The following is a 22,501-nucleotide window of genomic DNA, read 5'->3' as shown; positions in this document are numbered from 1 at the left end:
CTACAAGGAGATACTGACAAACCAGTCCACATAGTGGGAAATTTAATATAATTTTAAAACCATTGATATATCAAGTTCACCAAATATAAGAGACGAAGAAAATCTGAACATCAGCCTAATCTAACACACACACACACACACACACACACACATTTTCTATCACTGCATCCAATAGTTTTCTCTTTAAGAGTTCATTTTTTAGGGACTTCCCTGGTGGTCCAGTGGTTAAGAATCTGCCTTGCAATGCAGGAACTCAGGTTCAACCTCTGGTCAGGGAACTTCAATCCCACATGACTTGGGGCCAAAGCACAGTAGCAAAAGATCTTGTGTAAGGCAACTAAGATCTGAGGCAGCCAAATAAATTTAAAAAATACTAAATTTTTTTAAAAGTTCATTTATAAAAGCTAATCACAAAATAGGTCATTCAGCAAGTCTCAGTATAGAACTGGTACCATAAAATGTTCTTGGATTACCATGCAATTAAGTCAGAAATCCATATAAAAAATACAGCTTAACATATTTGGAAATTCTAAATATGGATGGGTGCATGACTTGCAGAATCTGAATTTCCCAACTAGGGATTGAACCCAGGCCCCAGGTGGTGAGAGAGCAGAGTCTTAATCACTAGAATATCATGAAAGCTTCTGAAAATCTTAAAATAGTTAGAATGGGATGACAGTGAAAATGGTAAAGGTCAAACTCTGTAGGATGCAGTTAAAGTGGTATTTAAAAAGAACTTTACAGACTTAAAAACAAATAGGAAAGACTAAAAAATAATGTGTTAATTATTAAAGAAGTTTAAAAAAAAGGTAATAGGACATAGAAAATAACAAAGAGCAGAAATGGATGAAAGTTTCAGACAAAACAAAGTCCAGAGAAGATTCCCCCAAATCAAACGCTGATTTTTTTCTTTTCTTCCTCTTAATCATTTTGTTATCATTTTTTCTTAAAAGCGGGTTATATGAAAAGACAAAATGGACCAAATTTTTATAAGACTAAGAGATGGCATAAATAAACATGAAAATAAAAAGTCCACTACAGATAGAAATTTCAACAGTTAAAATATACCCATCTAAAAACACCAAGCCTAGAAGGTTTAACGATAGGCTCTTTTGAAGACTAGAAATGCCCAAAGCTCAGAAAAATTATTCCAATAATGAAAAAAATGAAAGGGAACACTCCTCAACTAATAAGTGAGATTGGCCAATATAATCTTAATACCAAAATAAGAATAGTTTCAGGATGGACAATTACAGTTCAGTATCACTTATAAATATAAATGAAAAAATCCTAATAAAATTATCAGGACACTGAACCATAAAATTCTTTTGAAGTACACCTCATGACCAAGTTTCTCAGGCTTGCAAGGATAATTTTATGCTTTTTAAAAAAGTCTGTACAGACTTTTGAACTCTGTGGGAGAAGGTGAGGGTGGGATGTTTCGAAAGAACAGCATGTATATTATCTATGGTGAAACAGATCACCAGCCCAGGTGGGATGCATGAGACAAGTGCTCGGGCCTGGTGCACTGGGAAGACCCAGAGGAATCGGGTGGAGAGGGAGGTGGGAGGGGGGATTGGGATGGGGAATACGTGTAAATCTATGGCTGATTCATATCAATGTATGACAAAACCCACTGAAAAAAATAAATAAATAAATAAAGGAGAAATTGAAAAAAAAAAAGTCTGTACAAATGGCCTATAAACTTGCTTAAAATTCAACAATAAAAACACTAAGATCAGCCATGGGTATACCTATGGCTAATTCATGTTGATATATGGCAGAAACTAACACAATATTGTAAAACAATTATCTTCCAATTAAAAAAAAAAACTAAGATCATGGCACCCAGTCCCATCACATTGTGGCAAATAGAAGGGGAAAAATTGGAAGCAGTGACAGATTTTATTTTCTTGGGCTCCCAATTCACTGCAGCCAAAAGATGCTTGCTCCTTGGAAGGAGTTATGACAAATCTAGACAGCATATTAAAAAGCAAAGACATCACTCTGCTGACAAGGCCCATATAGTCAAAGCTATGGTTTTTCCAGTAGTCAACATATGGATGTGAGAGTTGGACCATTAAGAAAGCTGAACGTCAAAGAACTGATGCTTTTGAACTGTGGGGCTGGAGAAGACTCTCGAGAGTCCCTTGGATTGCAAGGAGATCCAACCAGTCAATCCTAAAGGAAATCAACCCTGAATATTCAGGGAAAGGACTGATGCTGAAGCTCCAATAATTTGGCCACCTGATGTGAAAAGCTAACTCACTGGAAAAGATCCTGATGCTGGGAAAGACTGAAGGCAAAAGGAGAAGGGGATGGTAGAGGATGAGATGGTTAGATAGCATCACTGACTCAACGGATACGAATTTGCGCAAACTGTAGGAGACAGTGAAGGACAGGGGAGCCTGGTGTGCTATAGTCCATGGGGTCGCAAAGAGTTGGACATGACTTAGCAACTGAACAACAATAAGAAGCATGTGAAGAAAGCTCCACATCATTTGCCACCAAGGAAATGCAAATCAAAACCACTGTGAGATACCACTTCACACCCATTAGGATGGCTATAATAAATAAATATATATATATATATATATATATATATATATATATAAATAACAAGTGTTGGTGAAGATGTGAAGGAACTGGAACTCTCATACATTGCTGGTAGGAATGTAAAGTGGTATGGCTGCTGTGGAAAGCAGTGTGGAGGTTCTTCAAAGTGTTAGAATTACCAATGACTGAGCAACTCCAGGTATATACTCCTAAGTATATACCCAAAATAAACCCCTAAGTATATACCAAAAGAAGTGAAAATGGGTCCTTAAACACATACTTGTACACAAATGTTTATACAGCAACGTTATTCACAACAACCAAGAAGTGAAAACAACTCAAATATGTTCATCAACTAATGAATGAATGAACAAAAGGTGGTATATACATACAATGAAAAATATTCAGCCATAAAAGGAGTGAAGTACTGATACTTCTACTTCTCAGGTTGCTGTGAGGAATGCCTGCAATAATAATGCAAAATGTTCAACATGGCATCTGTTCAAAAAAATATAAGTTTTCATTATGATCCTAAGTATTGGGACAGTAAGGGCCTGAAGAATAGACTAGAAGTATGTCAAAGAGAAAAAATGAATGAGGGCAGAGAAGCCACAAAAGACTTTGAACAAGTCAAGCAATGAAACATGTCTTAATTCTCTCTCTAAAACCCAGGGCAATATCTTTTGTACAGAAGATAAGTAAAAATTACTTATACTAAAACCACTCGTTTTAATATGCTGCGTATGTTCATAGTTAAAAAATGATACAAAAAAGAAAGAAAAGAACAGATACAAGCTACAATATAGTTGAACTTTTATAGTAAGTGAAAGAAGCCAGACACAGAGACTGCATATTACATGATTCCACTCACATGAAATGTCCAGAATAGGCAAACCCACAGAAACAGCAATGAAGATTGGTGGTTGCCAAGGGCTGGAGGCAGGGAGTGGGGTTGGGAGGAAATGGGGAGAGACTGTTAATGGGTACAGGGTTTCTTCTTGGCGTAATGAAAATGTTCCAAGATTGAGTGTGGTGATGGTTGTACAATTCTGTGAATATAATAAAAATCATTGAACTGTACACTTGAAATGGACAAATTGTATGGTATGTGGATTTTATCTCAGTAAAGCTGTTTAAAAAAATTAGTAGGGAAAAAAGTGCCTATGTAATTCACTAAATTAACAGATTTAAAGGAGAAAAAAAATTTTTTTAATGGTAATCTCAATAAATGAAAGGCATTCAGTAAAATTCCACAACTATTTGTGACAACTTCAGAAAAACCAGAAATGGAAAGGAATCTGTGTAATCTAATAGAATTTTCCCCCCAAAATTAAGAATAAACATCCTATTTAAACTATAAAAAATCTAAAAGATTACCCTTAAAGTTAGGAGCAAGACTAGCATACTGTGTGATAAGACACAAAGCATTCTGCTCTATTTCCTTATTAACAAAAATCCCAATTTCGTTCAGGGCAGTAGCAGATCAGTTGAAAAAAAACAACAACCACCATATTTCCCAAACTCCCTTGCAGCTAAATTACACCATAATTTTGGCCAATGATTAACTAGCAAAGTCTGATGAGGATTTCTGGGAAAATTGTTTTCCTCCATATGTAAGTACTTCCCCTTCCTCCTTGCACTTCCTTCTTCCTGCCTAGAACGTGGATGAAATGCTGCGAGTTGTGGTGATCATCTGTAAGGACAAAAGCCAAGTGCTCAAGGATATTCAAAAAGGAATACAAAGTGATCTTAGGATATTGATGACAGCGTGAAGCTGGGCTTCATGTTACATGAGAAAAGTATACCCCTATCATTTGGGTTTTCAGTTACATACAGCTGAACACAATCCTAACTAGTATCAGCTTGGTCTCACACTTTATCAACATGTTACTGAAGGTAAAATAAGAAGAAAGAAAGAAAAAGGGTTTGAAGGAGACAGCTCACTCTGATAGTCAGTAAAAAAAAAAAGACTGTATCAACTGCAGCAAAATATTAACCACTAATGAATCTACACCGGAGTATTCAGGCTTGAAATTTTTCAAGATAGAAATTTAGGAAAAAAAAGAAAATACCAATAACAAAAAAAGAAAAATAAACTTTACATATACGACAAACTATACCATCAACAGAGGGAAAAGACAAGCCACAGCCTAGAAGAAGTTACCAGTAGAGGATTAGAAAAAGATTAGCTTCCGGAGTACAAGAAGAACTTTAAAAAAAAAATCCTACAAGTCAGTGAGCTGAAGACAAGCAAACTCAACAGAAAAACAGGCAGATAATATGGACAGACATTCATGGAAAATGAAACCCATTAGGTTCAAATAATGAGATACTAACAAATAATAAGATACTAAATATACTAATATAAAAGGTGCAAATTAAAACAATAAGATACCACTTCATAACCATCACATGGGCAAATTTCTGTCTGAGCACAGAGGTATTGGCACAATTGTGGAACAAAATGAACTCTTCAGCCAGCGATGGGAGCACGAACAGGTACATTCACCGTGAAGTATGGACTCTGACTACATCTAACAGGGACACACATGATGTTCAGCAATGCCGCTCATGGTTATAATCCCTGGAGCAGCAGCAGGTCCACAAGAGCAATACATGTTCATGTAACACTAAGACATTATTTGCCCTTTTCATTCTCATCCTCTCATGAGTGTGCAGTGAAATTTCTCAGAGGCTCATAAGATACATCACAGAAGACTGCAGAAACAAGTGAGAATCAGGCTGTCTTCTACTAATTCAGACACTAAAAGATTTTCAAAAGTGTAAAAGCCATCCCCTTCCTCTCAAAATTATTTTTTTTGTTTTGGAAAATAGTTATTTTTCATAAAAAAAGTTATGGTAACATGTAGTGGGCTTATTATAATTTTTAAATGATTTAATAGATAAATACTTCAAACATTTCTCAGTTTTAATTTCCAGTACAATAATATCAGTAACTGTAACTCACATAAAAGCCCTCTAGGGTCCTCAATAATTTTTTAAGAGTGTAAAGAGGTCCTCAGACCAAAAAGTTTGAGAACCACTGCCCTGAAGAAACTATCACATATGTATACCAAGATATATATACAATACATACAGAGGAGAAACAATCACATATGTATACCACGATATATATATAATATATACATGTATATATATGTGAATCTTCACTGTACCACTACAGAGCAAACAACTACAATCAACCAAAATGTTCATCAGAAGGAAAAAATGCTGAACTGTATACTCTTACAATAACTATACAGCAATTTAACCTATACAGGTTGATACTACCTGTATCAACATGGTTAACTCTCACAGTGTTAAATTTAAAAACCACTTGCTGAAGGATATATACAATATGAAACCATGTACATAGTTTTAAAACATACAAAATCATACCATATATTATTATTTAGTGATACATACATACATACAAACACACACAGCAAAAGTGGGGGAAAAAACACAAAGCAATGACAAAAGCAAAGATGACTGTAGAGATCACCTTTGTAGGGGAGGAGAGGCAAATGAATGGCACGGAAGAAAGATACACAGGCATTTTCAATTATTTGCGGAGTAATTCTCTTAATTAGATAATAGAAACATAGTTACAGGCGTAACTCACTTTACTGTATTTCACACTACTGAGCGTTGCAGATATTGTATTGTTTTACGAATTGAAGGTCTGTGGCATCCTTGCATTGAGGAAGGTTGGTTGATCAGGGCCCCTTTTCAGTAGCATCTGCTCACTTTCTGTCTCTGTCACATTTTGGTAATTTTCCCAGCATTTCAAACATTTTCATTATTGTATCTGTTATGGTGATCAGTAATCTTTTGAACGCAAAAAAATTACCACTTGTTGAAGGCTCAGATGATGGTTAGCATTTTCTAGCAACAAAGTGTTTTTAAATTAATGTATGTACTTCTTTTTACACATAATGCTACTGCACACTTAACAGACTTTAGTGTAGTCTACAGTATAAACACAACTATTTCTTTTGGCCATGCCACTCAGCTTGCGGGATCTTAATCTTCCAACCAAGGACTGAACTTGTGCCCTCAGCAGTGAAAGTGACGAGTCCTAAGCACTAAACCATCAGGGAATTCCCAACATAACTTTTAAATGTACTGGGAAACCAAAACATTTGTGTAACTCGACTTATTGAGATACTTTATTGTAGTGGTCTGGAACTAAAATAAATATTCACTTTATCAATCCCTATTAATTTTTTTTATGATTGATGTAAAAGTTAAGAACACTGAATACACACAATGGTGTTAGGTAGGGAGACACCACAGGACGAAATAAAGGATTGCAAATTAAGGATGAGTTAGGTTTGATTTAGCCTTCAAGTCTAAAAAACTGGAAGAATATTGATACATTAGTTGAGTTAGGTAGAACATTTGAAGAGAGGTAATATAAGAGGGTTCAAAGAGAAAAAGGAATGAGACTTTGTAACTGGATGATATTTGTGCAATTTCAGCTCAGACTGAGAACTTCCAGAAAGCTTGCCAATTCCAGGAAGTCAAGACATTAATTCCATCCTTTTCTGACTACTTCTTTTTCATCTATTCATTCATTCCAACAAATATTGATTATCTCATATGTGGGCACTAAGGATGTAATAGTGAATGTCTCTATCTTCCTGGTGCTAAGATCACTGTACAAGAGACATTCTTTAATCAGTCACTCACACGGATGAACAGAAAATCAGGACTCTGATGAATGCTATAAACAAGAGGTACATGGAGCTTTGAGATAGCATAACAGGGGTTCCTCCTTTCAGCACCGTAGATTATGCCTTCCTGATCAGATTGTAAGCCTCATAGTACATACTTTTTTTTTTAATACTTAGATTGTCCACTTTCTTTTGCTATCTCCTCCAAAGTGCCTAGCATAATGCTTCAAAACAGTGAGTATTCAGTATACCCTTATACACTATGTATCTGTAACTGGATGCTTCAGATTTTGTAATAAATACATCCTATTGTATGCAGAGCTATGACACTTTTTATTTTATTTTTTTGCTATGACACTTGTTAAAAATACCCTACTATGGGTGTTAAGGAGCCCAAAAGTGAAGTTCGAGCCTTGAACTTCTGAAGGCTGAGGATGGAGGCTGTCCTCTATCTGCATTTCAAGCAATTATGTTGAGAATGCTTCAGATTATCCTCCACAGGGTAGGCTAGTAAAAGTGTGGAAGGATCAGCACAAATCACTTCCACCTGTGCAAAGACAACTTGCAATGACACTCTTCCAGTAGTAAACCAGTACTATGTTATTTATAAAAAGCAAAACATTTGTCATGAGGCAATTGGCCATAACAAGAAAAATAAAGTTCAGTGGTAATCAAGAAGCGGAGCCATAACTACTTACATCACGAAACTGAACCTTTCCAAGTTCACCTAATTCACTGACACAACAATAAGCAGCTTCTGACTGTAGAAAAAGCTGGGCCAGTGTCATCTCCTCACTCCGGAAAAGCTCCCCCATGGTGGCAGAAAGGACCGGTCACCTGAGTACCGGGATTTCTCTGCAACCTAAAGCAAAAAGAGAAAATCACATGGACTTGGAACTACCAAGAGGACGGAAAGCAAACAACACCCCAGGAGGCCTCTTCCATGTTGTATTTCATTTCTCCCACTCCGTGCTGACAGATCTTTATCAACTGTTTTGACATCCTTAGCTTAGAAAGACAGAAAGAAGAAATTGCAAAGGCCGTTACTGAATCCTCTTGTGAAGAGGGCCTGATGAACAGTCACTTCCTTTGCAGTCAACATCAGGATCAAATGACAATAATGTGGGACATCTCAATACATAAGAATGTATTCAGATTAAAAACAGGAACTGGGAATCCAACAGCTCTTTAAATACCCTAGACACAGTATTACAAGGCAGTGACACTCACAGAGATCTTTTTTTATTTTTGCCTGTGTCAGGAAACAATCAGAAGAGACTTCAATTCCCCTCTCAAAAAGAATGTCTCCGTTGAAATTAGTTTTCTATCCTCTAACTGCCATTTTTTTTTTCTTCTACTGCCTATTTCTAACAGCCAAAGTCCCAGCACTGCCCTCAAGGTACAGCTACCTTAAAGGATTTACCTTTTCCAACTCCTCACAAAACACCATTTTCTCCCTAAAGAATCTAAACACATAAGTGTTAACTTCTACATACACACAAACAGAAACAGCTTATACATTAAGCCCAACTTCAAGTCAAACATGATGGGAACACATGAAATGACAAAGCAATTTTATCGTCAGAGAATAAGCTTTCAACCTCCGCAGCTTTCTGTTTTTTATCCCTACCTTCAAGATTAACTACGTTCTTCCATCTGTTAAAGCTTCTCATGAATGAGCCAATAAAGATATCCTTCTGAGGCGGTCTTACCGTTACCGGGTAGGAAAGACAATTGGCGCTATCAGTGGTCCTGAAACTGCAATTATTTATTCTCAGTCGGCTATTGTAAGGCACGGACTGTACAGAATCTAAACTCAACAAAATGCACGTTATTTCTGGTATCAGGAGGGCATTCCTAATGATAGGCGAAACTGGCATCAAAGGAAGAGCTATTTCTCCGGAAGCCTGGGAGACATTTTGAGAAATCTGAATGACAAAACCTTTGTCCATGACATTCAAGGCAGCAAAACAACACATTCAGATAGAAGCAAGAATTTCTCCAGAGATTATGTAGCTTGACTTTGAGACTGCCTACACCTGACTCATCCAAAACAGCTGTTAACAGTCCCCACTCCACCCCCCAACACGAACAGATTCCACAACCTCTAAGCACATAAAATTATGCCAGATCAGCATAGTTCAGAGGCTGCCGATAATGACAACCTCCAATGAGTTGCCTCCCTGTTTCTGCTCTTTAATGATTACAAGTCTCCCTAGAACATCTCTGTCCCACTGAAGCCAAAACGAAAAATAAAAAGGCCATAGCGATCCGGGGGTGTTGGGAGGGTCACAAAGCAAAATAGGAAGAAACAGTAATCCTGCCCAAGAGGAGTCCAAATAAAGCGCTCCCGAGCCCTCCTGCCTCACAACTGCCATCCAGTCCTCGCCTCCCTTAACGAGGTATTCAAGTTCACCTGCCTCATTTCCTGTCTATCCAGTGAGAAGCAAGCAGGAATTCTCCGGGCCCAGGCACACCTACCTCCTGGAGTGGGGAATAAAGGGGAGAACCCTCAAATGGGAGTTCCTTTAAGAAGACCCCCAATTCTTCTTCCTTCCCATTAACCTTCAGTTTCTCCACCTTCCACGTAAATGGGAGAAGGGATCGGGGCCTCCAAAAGAGAGTGAACCTCCCGTTCCTCTGCCCACAGGAGGGGTACCCGAGGAGGGGTGAACCCCCATTTTCTCTCAGAGACTTGAAGCCCCTGCTAATTCCTTTGACAACCGAGGGGGCCGTTAGAAGGGCTTGCTTTGCCCCTCAAAGGCCGCTTCCGGCCGCGCTGTACTCACAGCCCTCGCTCACCTCCAGTCGGGGGCCGCGGCCAAGGCAGCCGCCGCAAACCAAGCCCGCAGCCTCCGCAGCGCCTGGCAGCCGCACCTCGACGTGCCTGCGTCCGCAAAGCCCCGCCTCCGCGCCGCCGCCGGCCACCGCCCCCACGATGATCTCATTGCCATTGGCCAATGGGGTGCGGCCTCAGCTGGAGGCCGCATTGCGGAGTCGCGGGGGCGGGGGCGAGAGCCTGCGTGCTGACGCCATCTTGTTCCCGGAGCAGCGGCTGCAGGCCGGGGAAGGCCGGCTGCGGCGGAGGTTCTGGTGGCCTTAAGGCATTGAGCTCTTCAGAATCCGTGTTCCCTAATAAGTTTCCTTGAAGCCAGGCTATCTGCTTTTTTTATTTTCATATCCAAGGAATTAATTCACAACTTTTTCCTCTTCGAGGGAAATAGCATGAAGGGGAGAAATCACTATGAAATAATTTGCGAGCTGGAGAGAAGCTTTAAAGGGCTTCCACCAGTCTCCTCTGTACGCACACACACCCTTCCCCCTTGTTTTACAGAGGAGAAAATTTGAGTTCTAGAGTGGGGAGAGACTTGCTAAAGGTGCTAGATCCTATGGTATAGGCTTGAGCAGGGGGCTCTTTCGTTTAAGTATGGAGAAACCTTTCTTTGTAAAGGTAATTGTTTCAGTCCCTCCAGCAACTATCCAAGGTCTGTTTTTCTCCAATTAACAGTGGGAGAAACCTTATTAGGCCATGTGTTGTGAAAGTTAATTTTGAATCTTGTTTGCATACTTGTGCTCCCACTTGACGGCTTAAAAGTTTTCTCTTCCTCAAAATCTGTAAAAGAATAACCTAAGTTTTTAAAACCGCGTTAAGTGATGCCTACCCATTATTTATTAAAAAAAAAAAAAAAAAAAAAAACCACGCCATTATCAACGATTGACGTCGGTTCCCTTTTCTTGTCATACTTGTAAGGAAGAGTGGGGATCCCAAATCGTTTGTCATAACCAAAACTGTATCAGGAAAAACTCGGAAAACCGGTTATTCATATTTCGTGGGTGGTGGACCATATTAAGATTAAAATTTAATGACGGACATATGTCTACCTGGCAAAAACATCATCAGTCTTGCTTTACCAGCCTGAAGGAAATAAGGGCAAAAACGGACGCTTAATTTGCATTTTCCATCTCACAGTGTGAATGAAGATAGGATTTCATTTCGATTTTGTTGAGAAGTAGCACCTTGGAGAGCCCCAGAACCTCATTTTCCTTGGGAGCTTAGTTCTCCCTAGCTCTCACCTTAACCGGAAAGGCGGATAAGGACCCACATTTGAATGCCTGCCAAGTTTTAGAAAACTATTACACAATGATTGTTATTTCCTTCCTTTGAAACTTTAAAAAAAAAAATTTTTTTTTAAACCTCAGGGTCAGCAGTTTGCTAACCACAAATTTTCATTCTCTTACTTTTTTTTTTTTTTTTCATTCTCTTACTTTTAAGACAGCCTTTCATCTGGTCTCATCTCAGTTCTCTTGAATTCTTTTTTCTCATGGCTTCCTTGAAAGTATATTCTCTCAGAGCTCCTTTTCCGTTTCATCTCCTGCCATCAGTCTTTCTCCAGTGTTCTGTTTCTTTTCCCTACCTGCTCTCTTCCTAAGAAGTCTTGCCTATTTTTTTTTTTTTTTTGAAGTCTTGCCTATTGTCAGGCTTAAATGTCTATATGTAGGACTCATACCTATTTTCCCTTCCATTTCCTTCCTCCAAGGCTCTCACTGAATAAAAACTCTCTTCTGCTGAGATCCTTAATCCTGCTAATGGCATCGTTATTTTTCTACTTACTCGACGAACTCCAAGCTTAAACCATCCTGGTTTTTTCCTGACCAGTGATGATGGAACCATGGTCCCTAGCAGTGAAAGCACAGAGTCCTAACCACTGGACCACCAGAGAATTCCCTTAGGCCATCCTTAATTCTATTCTTTTCCCTCTCATTCTTAATTTAGTTAGCTATCATGTCATTCTCATTGTATAACTTGCATTTATATCTTGTCTCTACCCCTTGATCCTTTTTATTTTCATTGCTGATAACTTAGATAACCTTTGCATCTGTCAGAGAACTAAAACAGTAGCCTGTGGGAGGTGCATGGTGTAGTGTAGCAGAAGACCCAAGGCTTTTGTACCATCCAAATTAGGCTTGAATCTCAATTCCTCCAGTTATTCCATCTGATGTCAAATGCAAGAGGAGCCAGTCTCAGCTCTCACAGTTACAAGTTGTGGGAATTTGAGCAAGTGTGAACTGAACTTCATGTTCCTCATTGGAACTCTAGTGGGGCTTTTCTATTTCCATGTTATAAAACACAGTACTTCCTACCTGACATTTCTCCCCTAGTTATGAGCCTGCTTATTCAATAGTAAAGTACCATTTCTTGAATGAATGGGTGAATGGGTAGTTGATTTGGAAAGACCTCCTAATGGAAACCTGCTATCAGCAAAAGAACACAGGTATAAATGAAAAGGAATATGGAACATAAGGAACATCCTGCCTTTTCTCTGTCCCCTTCATTTTATGGACTTCATTATTTGTGAGGGTAGAGAGCTCACGACAGATGCTTGCATTCTTGTAATAGAGATATGAGGGAAGGTTTCCAAGCAGAAGCTAGAATCAGGAAACGGGTGTGGAGTCAGTGAAAATTTTGCAGAGTCATCAAGTTCAGTACAATAACAGTGCTGAAACTTGTATTCCATGTATAATTCCTGAAGTTATTCTACAACAGAACATTCCTATGAGGAAGACACTCTTTTAAGTTCAATGATGAGTGCTTTAATAAATAGCTTTCAGTCATCAAAAACTCATCATTCCTTCAGCAAACATCTATTAAGTGCATGCTTTATACCGAGCATAATGTTAGCCATGCAAAGAGGAAGAAGGAGCTCACAGTCTAACAGGAGAGACAGACAGACAACTAACATATACTATATAGCAATGATTGAAGTATCTTTGTAAGCCCAGAGAAAACTCACTAATCCTGTTTACCAATGGGGGAGGCTTTAAGAAGACACAACATGTGAGATGGGTATTAAAAGATAAATAGAAGTTTGTTCGAAGGAGAAGGCAAAGACTAATAGAACAGAAATAGTACTACTATCAAACTAAATTCAGATTTTGTTTTCATCACAATAAGTAAATACATCAACTTAGCCCAAAACTAAGATATTTTGATCCAGAATAATCATTTACGTTGATTTTATCTAGTTAACTTGTATGCTTCTCTAAGAAAGGAAGAAATTGTACTTGCAACTTTCTGTAACTTGAACAAGTACAGCATATGTCCAACAAGATCCAATATAAACAATCTATCACCACACAGCCCTAGAAGACATGAGCAGTTCCATATGACCTATAGCCAGTAATGCATTTCTGGGTGTCTAAACTGAGTTATTATTTCTTGGCATCTGTGAAAATGTCTATGCAATAGTTACAACACTCAGTTCTACTAGCAAGACAAAGGACAGACGAGAGTGAGTGATCAAATTTAAAAGACTTCTCACTGTACTGGAGTGAGCAAAATAAATATTTTTTTTCTCCTTTTTCTTTTTCCTTTTTTAGTTTGAATGCACAGCAATTTTCTGAATTTCCACCAGTGAAAGGTCAACTCCTATTTGCTTACCCAACTTAGGTTCCTAGATGGGGCCTTGAAGATGGTATTAAAGTTAAACCAAATGTTTTGAAATAGACATTTGCTGAAGTATTTCTCTCTGCCATATGCTTCCTGTATTAATTTCCTAGAACTGCCGTATAAATGACCACAAACCGGGTGGCCTAACACAACAGAAATTTACTCTCTCATAGTTCTGGAGACCAGCGGTCTGAAATCAGGGTATCCACAGGGCCACAGTATTTCAAAAGAAATAAGAAAGAATCCTTCATTCCCTCTACCCAGCTCCTGGTGGTTGCCCATAATCCTTGGCATTCCTTGCCTTGGGAAGGCAGCATCACCCCAGTTGCTGCCTTCATCTTCACGTGGCGTTCCACCTTCTGGGTGTCTGGACGTGCATCCACATTCCCCTCTTCTGATAAGGTCACTGGTCATTGGATCAGGGCCCACCTTAATCCGGCATGACTTCTTAATTTGGCCACATCTACCAATACTCTGCTTCCAAGTAAGGACATATTCACCAGCTCCAGGTGGACATAAATTTGGGAGAAGCACTGTTCAACCCAGCGCACTTGCCTTACCAATTTTGAGGAGGAAATTTTGCTCTGTGTGATAGTGCAAGCAGCTGGCAGCTAAAATTTGATTTAAAAGTCCATTCTGCTTGTCTGCACTCTTTGAGGTGATAGTATCACAGTGTAATGATTTTATATATATAGTCAAATAATTTTTTCCCTTTTATATAAAAATGAATTCTAGGGACTTTTCTGGTGGTTCGGTGACTAAGACTCCATGCTTCCAATGCAGAGGGCCCCAGTTCGATTCCTGATCAGGGAACTAGATCCTGCATGCCACAGCTAAGAGTTTGTGTGCTGCAACTAAGACCTGTCACAACCTAATAAATAAATAATATTAAAGAAAATGAACTCTAATAAACGATTCTACCAAACATCTGATTTGAGTGCTGGATGAAAGATTTCTCCTGCCACAATCTTTAAGTAACCTGTCATGACCTTGACGATTGTTCTTGAAATATTGATTAGCAGTTTGTTTCCACAGAAACATGTACTTACTTTTGTCGTTGCACTCTGAGTTCCTTAAGATAACCTTCTTGCAAATTCCTTGGTGGTCCAGTGGTTAGGACTTTGCCTTCACTGCCGAGGGTGCAGGTTTGATCTCTGGTCAGAAACTAAGATCTCGAAAGCTGCACAGTATGGCCAAGATACAAGAACAAAGGAAAAACACTCTGCTGTTATTTGCAGAGTTCGTCAATGTTTCAGATAAAAGTTTTTAAGTAAACATATATTCATAATAGATCTTGAGTCTCCCTTTGAAGCTCAGAGAATGTCCACTTCCTTTAGCTCTGTTAATAATACATCCACGAGGGGATATGAATAAACCTAAGGCATGTGACATTTTATGCAACGCTTAAGACTCCTGTGACCAACACATGAGGCAAGAAGCCTCTTAACTTGTGTGAGCGAAGAATGCCACGGAAAGAGACTTCTTAAAGAAATAAAACCGAGAAAACTGGAGATGAAAAGGAGAGAAAGGATTGAGTGACATAGAGCAGAGAAACCTCTCTGTGAAATTAGACCTGAAGTATTTGCCCAGGTAAACAAGAAACAAGTTCAAGATTTCTGAAGTGGAAAACCTGGCAAATGCTTCTGTATTGAGTTTCTAGTGACTTGGAGAAAGGAGGTAAGATCTGTAGTAAAGAAACACATGGGGAAAATTCCAGTAGATTTATTGAATCTGGTTGATTTAAGGGTTAAGGGATAGATTCACCCTAAACTGTTGTATGTCCAATGGTGCCTGGCATTCAATAGACACTTCACATGTTTGAAAGAAAGCAAGCAAAACTGGGAATTCAGTTTAACTTGTGACGAACTGGTAAAGGTTATTTGCAATCACGTACTTACTTAAGGCTGGAAATTTCTATGCTTTACACTGGAGTTGTTTTTATGTTATAAAAACTTCCCAAGCTTTTGTGGTATTTTTAAGGAGGGAGAATGGTGGGGAAGAGAGCCTGCAGGAAACTTGTAGAGAAAATATACAAGGATGTCATCTTTAGAGGAGAAATTTTTTTTAGGGGAAGCAGAAAGTTATCCAAAAGGGAACCTTCAGATGGATATTGCCTTGAGCTGTATTTTCGTTACAAATTTCCTTTTGCTTAGAGAGTCTGAATACAAGTTAACAATTATTTCTGTTTAAAAAAAGTATACTTTGGACCCTTAAATTTTTCTGGCAACATGAATAGCTATTGACAAGACTGTGTTTGAGTAAAATCTGTGAGGGAAGTGAATTTTAGGAGCTTTCCAGTCAGCTTCTATATTCCTCTCTTCTATTATTTAATTCAGTACAAGGTTTTGTGCTTGATATGATTCAGGCCTACATATAGAAAACAGGACAGGAATTCTCTGGTGGTCCAGTGATTAAGACTCCATGCTCACACTGCCGAGGGCCTGAGTTCAAGCCCTGGTTGGAGAACTAAGATCCTGAAGAAAAAAGAAAAATAAGAAGAAAAAGAAAGAAAATTGGACAAGGGTCCTAACCTGAAGGAGCACAGAGTCTATAATACAATATGGATTTTTATTAGTAATATGTAGGTAGTACTATGGATTCACTGATAAAGGCATCACTAACCATGCTTTGAAATCTTTACAGAGGAGATGAAATTTGAGTTGTCTTAAAGAATGAGCAAGCATTTGTCTGTGAGTAGACTGTGAACCTGTCAGTTCTCTGCCTGCACTGGGAATGATTCCAGCCCTTCTCTGCAAATTGTTTCTTTCAAGACTGAGTTGAAGATCAATCTTTTAATGACAGCGCTACATATGAAATTGTATGAGAGCTCACTAAAGTTGCACTAGAATGAGAATAACAATTGCTTTAAATGTGTTTATTAAGCAAGAAAGAATTAGGTAAGTTAAATAAGCATAAAATTGACATGTTTTTTCCTTCCAGTTTTATTGAGATATAATTGACATACAGCACTGTATAAATTTAAGGTATTGTTGTCACGTCAGATTCTTTTGCAACCCCACGGACTGTAGCCCACCAGTCTCCTCTGTCCATTCTGTCCTGGATTTCCCAGGCAAAAATAGTGGCATGGGCTGCCATTTCCTTCTCCAGGGAATCTTTCCCACCCAGGTGGGGAAGGTGGATTGGCAGGTAGATTCTTTAAGATATACAGCATAATGATTTGTCTTACATACATCATGAAATGATGGTCACAATAACTTTAGTGAACATCTCATATAGATACAAAATTAAAGAAATTAAAAACATTTTTTTCCTTGTGATGAGAACTCAGGATTTACTTTCAAGAACTTTTATACATAACGCTTATATATCTTTTAACTGGAAGTTTGTACTTTTGACTGTCTTCATCCAATTTCCCCTCTCTCCATGTTCCACTTCTGGTAACTATAAATTATTTTTGTGGTTCTATAAGATTGTTTGTTTTTGAAGTGTAACTATGTTAGTTCCTGTTACACAATATAATAGTTTGAGAGTTTACTGTATTTCAAAATGATCACCATGATAAGTCTCATTACAATCAGTCACGCAGAAAGATAGCACATCATTGTTGACTATATTCCCCACACTACATTTCACACCCATGACTCATTTATTTTGTAGTCCAGAGTTTCTACCTCTTAATCTCCCTCACCTTTTTCTTTTCTCCCCACAGCCTCCTCCCCACTGGAAACCACCTGTTTGTTCTCTGTATCTATGACTGTTTCTGTTTTATTTTGTTTGCTCATTTGTTTTATTTTTGGATTACACATATCAATGAAATCGTATAGCATTTTTCTTTCTCTATCTGAACTTATTTCACTTAACATAATACCTTCTAGGGCCTTCCATGTTGTGTCAAATTGGCAAGGTTACATTCTTTTTTATGGCTGATATATATATATATATTTTTATGCATTATATAAAATATATCATTGTAGCTCAGCTGGTAAAGAATCCACCTGCAATGCAGGAGACCGTGGTTCGATTCTTGGGTCAGGAAGATCCCCTGGAGAAGGGATAGGCTACCCACTTCAGTATTCTTGCCTGGAGAATCCCCATAGACAGGGGAGCCTGGTGGACTGCAGTCCCTGGGGTCGAAGAATCAGACACAACTGAATGACTAAGCATAGCACAGCACATCACTGATACATATCTCACAGCTTCTTTATCCATTTATCCATTTATGGGCATTTAGATTGCTTCCATATCTGGGCTGTTGTAAACAATGCTATAATGAATGTAGGGGTGCATGGATCTTTGCTAATTAGTGTTTGCGTTTCTTCAGGTAAACATCAGGAAGGGGAATTGCTGTATGGTAGTCCTAGTTTTTGTTTTTGTAGCCCCATGTGCTGTGTGGGATCTTAGTTCCCTGAAAAGAAAGTGAAGTGAAAGTGTGGGTTGCTCAGCTATGTCCAACTCTTTGCAACTCCATGGACTGTAGCCCGCTAGGCTCCTCTGTCCATGGACTTCTCCACGCAAGAATATTGGAGTGGGTCGCGATTTTCTTCTCCAGGGGATCTTCCCAACCCAGGGATTGAACCCAGGTCTCCCGAATCGCAGGCGGATTCTTTACAGTCTGAGCCACCAGGGAAGACTTAGTTCCCTGACCAGGGACCAAACCTGTGTCTCCTGCAGTGGAAATGTGAAAAGTCTTAACCACTGGGCCACCAGAGAAGTTTCTATTTAAGTTTTCGAGGAATCGCCATACTGTTTTCCAGAGTGGCTGCACCAATTTACATTTCCACCAGCAGTGTGTGAGGGTTCTATTTTCTCCACATCCTCATCAACACTTGTTCTCTGTTCCTTTTTTTGATAACAACCATTCTCACATTGTATTTCATTGTGGTTTTGCTTTGCATTTCCCTAATGATTAGTAACATTGAGCAAATGTGTTCTCTGATCCTTTCTCTCTCTTCTCCTTCTGGGACCCCTATACTGTGAATATTAGTCCATTTGCCATGGTCCCAGAGATCTCTTATTCTGCCTTCATTCTTTAAATATTCTATATTTCTGTTTAGTGTACATGATTCCCAGTGCTCTGTCTTCCAGTTCACTGATTCATTTCTCTATATCATCTAATCTACTGTTGATTCCCTCTCATATATTAAAAATTTCCCTTACTGTATTCTTCAGCTCTATTTGGTTCTTTGTATTATCTAACTCTGTTAAAAATGTCTAACTTCTCACTTTGTTCATCCTTTCTTCTGAATTCTTTGAGCATCTTTGTCATCATTACCTTGAACTCTTTATGGGGTAGATTGCTTACCTTCACTTCTCTGGGTTTTTCTTCTGAGGTTTTATCTTGTTCTTCCATGTGGAATATATTCCTCTGTTGCCTCATTTTGCCTAATTCGCTACTTTTATTTCTGTGTATTTGGTAGGTTGGTTATACTTCCCAGGCTTGGAGATGTGGGCCCTTCTGGTCACCAGAGCTCTCTCCCCTATGCGTGTCCTCTGTGTGGGCTCTGTGAGAGCCCTTCTGTTGTAATGGGCTGACTACTGTGAGCAGTCTGGTGGGTGTGGCTGGTCCCTGGTCTGCTTGGTTGCCAGTGCCAGCCTTGCTCAGAAGATGCCAGATACTGGTGGGTGCGGCCAGGTCAGGTGGCAGCTGGCTGCAGGGCCCCTATGGCCCTGAGGCTAGTGCTGGCTCAGTGGTGGGCAGACACAGGTGTTGGCTTGCTGGTGAGTGGGGCTGAATCCCAGAGCAGCTGGCTGAGGGGTCTAAGCTGAGTGTCCTGGAGTTGGCCTGCTGATGGGTGGGGCAGGGGCCCAGGGGATACTGGGCTACTGCCAGCCTGTTGGTGTGTGGCTTTGGTCCTTGGGTCTCTTACTGCAGGACCCTTGGGGTCCCAGAGTTGGTGTCAGCTCACTGGTGGGCAGAGCCAGGGTCCAGGGGTCCTGTGGCTGGCACCTGCTTATTGGTGGGTGAGGCTAATAAGCTAGAGAGAGGATTCTAAGATGGTTCTTGCCAGCACCAGTGTCGGCGTGGTAGATTGAGCTCCCAAAATGGCTGCTGCCAGTATCCATGTCCCCAGGGTGAGCCCCAGGTGCCTCATGCTTCTGTGGGAGGCTCTCCAGGATCAGCAGTGGGTCTGGCCCAGGCTGCTTTCAAACTACTGCTACTTCCTTGTGTCTTATAGCATGTGAAGTTGTGTGTGCACCCCTTAAAGTTGGAGACTATTTCCTACACTCCTCTGGCTCTCCCAAAAGTAAGCCCATTGACCTTCAAAGCCAAAAGTTCCAGGGGCTCATTTTCCCAGTGTGGAAACTCCAGATTGCAGAGTGCAGTGTGGGGCTTGGACCCCTCGCACCTTGGAGAGAACTTCTGCAATTGTAATTATCTTCCCATTTGTGGGTCACCCGCCTAGGGCTACGGGTCTGGACTATACTGCATCTCTGTCTCTGCTGAAACCGTGCACCTCAGACTGAGACTTAGACCCATGTGACCAGGACTCAAAGCCAGCCAAAACTCTGACTAGGATTCTAACCTGTGGTCTTTTTTCCCCCCTGTTTCCTTTTCTTTTTTTTTTTTTTTTTAATTGAAGGATAATTGCTTTGGAGAATTTTGTTGGTTTCTGCCAAACATCAACATGAATCAGCCATAGGTATACATAGAGTCACTCACCTGGTGTCTGGACTTCTGAAGGCTCAGGTTCTTTGTGTCTCAGTGCAGACGGAATTCAGTGAGAGGCAAAGTGATGGGCAAGATTTGGACTTATTAATATAGGACGCTTATGAGAGATGCAAGTGGGCTCTGCCTTGAGGATTAAGTGGGCTAAAATTTTTTAATCAAAGGAAAGTGGAAAAGTGAAAGTGAAGTTGCTCAGTCATGTCTGACTCTTTGTGACCCCATGGACTGTAGCCTACCAGGCTCCTGTGTCCATAGGATTCTCCAGGTGAGTGTACTGTAATGTGTTGCCATTTCCTTCTCCAGGGGATCTTCCCATCTTCCCAACCCAGGAATCGAAGCTGGTCTCCCGCATTGCAGGCAGACGCTTTAACCTCTGAGCCACCAGGGAAGACAAGAAAAGTTGGGGGGGGGGTGTGGAAAGACCACCTTCTTTGAGTAGACATCAGGCTTATATCACTAGCTCCTCCTTTTGTGTCGAGCAGGAGAGTTTAGTTTCTGACCCTATGAAGTCAAACTAGGATTATTATAGCACTTATTCAAATCATCAAAAAGCTAGTAACATTTTTCTTTCACTAAATAGCCTGGGGCATATCTTGTGCTTTTATTTATGGCTTTCTAGTTAAGCAAGCCTGCTTTGATCCATGATGTTCCAGTAGCTTTCTTGAGCGATCATTAACTTACAGTATTCTCTCAAATTTCCCTAGGTTTCCCTCTCTATTTATAGTCCCTTATTGGCTTCCCTGGTGGCTGAGACTGTAAAGAATCTGCCCACAATGCAGGAGACTGGGGTTCAATCCTGGGTTTGATCCTGGATTGAGAAGATCCCCTGGAGAAAGGAATGGTTACTCATTCCAGTATTTTTGCTTGGAGAATTACATGGACAGAGGAGCCTGGTGGGCTGTAGTCCATGAGGTCACAAAGAGTTGGACACAGCTGAGCGAGTACCACTTTCGCTGTTCACTTGAACTTCTACACCTACCTGTATATAACTGTCCTATTCTATCCGTATAACTCCTACCTGTCTCACTGTGATTCTTTCTTTATATCTTTAACTGTGGAAGATCTTTTCTACTAGTCTTCTGGTCTCTCTCATCAATAGTTGTTCTGTAATAGTTATCATTTTGGTCTGCCCATGAGAAGAGGTGAACTCAGGATCTTGACCTACTCTGCCATCTTGGACACTCCCCTCTCAGCATGTTTTTAAAACACAACAAGATAAACCCAAATAAAGCAGAAAGGGAGAATTAATAAATTCTGCCTTTCTGCTCTCTGCCTTTGTGCAGATAGCATGGTGGTCTATGTAGAAAATCTCAAGGAATGTATTCTTTAAAAATACCCTAGCACACGGACTTCTCTAGTGATCCAGCGGTTAAGAATCCACCTTCCAATGCCAGGAACTCAGGTTCCATCCCTGGTGGGGAAACAAAGATCCCACGTGCCTTGGGGCAACTAAGCCCCTGCACCACAGTCAGAGAAAGCCTGGGCACTGCAAAGAAGACACAGCATAGCCAGCACTCCATGAAACAAAAAACCTTCACAAAACCCAAGTACAGTATACGAGTCCAAGGTTAATAAATTTTGACAAATGACTTAAAGGATAACAAACATAAAAGGTAGTCCTTTTTTAATGTTAATAAAAATAGGAAAACTATTAATAAAAATAGGAAAACTTCTGGTAAGATGAGAGAAAGACTACAAATACAATGATAACGGGAATCGGTTTTAACCACAGATATAGAAGAAATGTAAAACATGACAATACTACATACACTTATGAGTATAAATGTTAATAAATTTTTAACAGACTGGGCAATTTTATTTTAAAAATTATAAATGAACAAAACTAACTCTGTTATATATGTTTTATTAGATTCACATATACTTCATATTTTTTTAGCAACTGTAAATGCTTTGTTTTTTTGGGGGAGGGCCATCCCACTTTCAGGATTTCAGGTCCTCAACCAGGGATTGAACCCAGGCCACAGCAATGAAAATACCAAATCCTAACCATTAAACCACCAGGGAACCCCCCATAAATGGCATTTTATTTATTTATTTATTTATTTAATTTATTTTTATATATTTTTAAAGTTTTAAACATCTTATATATATTTGCTTGTGCCAGGTCTTAATTGTGGCACGTGGGATCTTCAACTCTTGGTTGCTGGCATGTGAACTCTTAGTTACAGC

At 39.6% G+C, this 22,501-nt stretch overlaps 1 protein-coding gene and 1 long non-coding RNA gene across 12 annotated transcripts in view; one reads left to right on the top strand and one right to left on the bottom strand.

The window, feature by feature from the left end:
- ATP6V0A1 (ATPase H+ transporting V0 subunit a1) overlaps positions 1 to 15,023 on the bottom strand; it is a 58,172-nt gene extending 43,149 nt beyond the window's left edge. For 6 of the 11 annotated variants that reach the window (XM_061144046.1, XM_061144048.1, XM_061144053.1 and 3 more), the window contains exons 1-2: positions 14,733 to 15,022; positions 7,934 to 8,097 (exon numbers count right to left, since the gene is read on the bottom strand). In XM_061144046.1, coding sequence (XP_061000029.1) covers positions 7,934 to 8,050 — 117 coding nt within the window. In that variant the 5' untranslated portion in view covers positions 8,051 to 8,097; positions 14,733 to 15,022. Of the gene's footprint in view, positions 1 to 2,948; positions 3,021 to 7,933; positions 8,098 to 10,037; positions 10,143 to 14,732 lie in introns of those variants that run through there. The other 5 variants (XM_061144057.1, XM_061144052.1, XM_061144047.1 and 2 more) reach the window with 5 other exon arrangements.
- Positions 15,024 to 15,124: 101 nt separating this feature from the next.
- LOC133057497 (uncharacterized) overlaps positions 15,125 to 22,501 on the top strand; it is a 28,725-nt gene continuing 21,348 nt past the window's right edge. Inside the window, exons 1-2 of the long non-coding RNA XR_009693040.1 lie at positions 15,125 to 15,360; positions 16,327 to 16,580. This is a non-coding gene — a long non-coding RNA (uncharacterized LOC133057497). The remainder of the gene's footprint in view (positions 15,361 to 16,326; positions 16,581 to 22,501) is intronic.

Source organism: Dama dama, chromosome 5, assembly GCF_033118175.1.
Source record: "Dama dama isolate Ldn47 chromosome 5, ASM3311817v1, whole genome shotgun sequence".
Lineage (NCBI taxonomy): Eukaryota > Metazoa > Chordata > Mammalia > Artiodactyla > Cervidae > Dama > Dama dama.
This window is presented reverse-complemented; position numbering and strand designations above follow the sequence as displayed.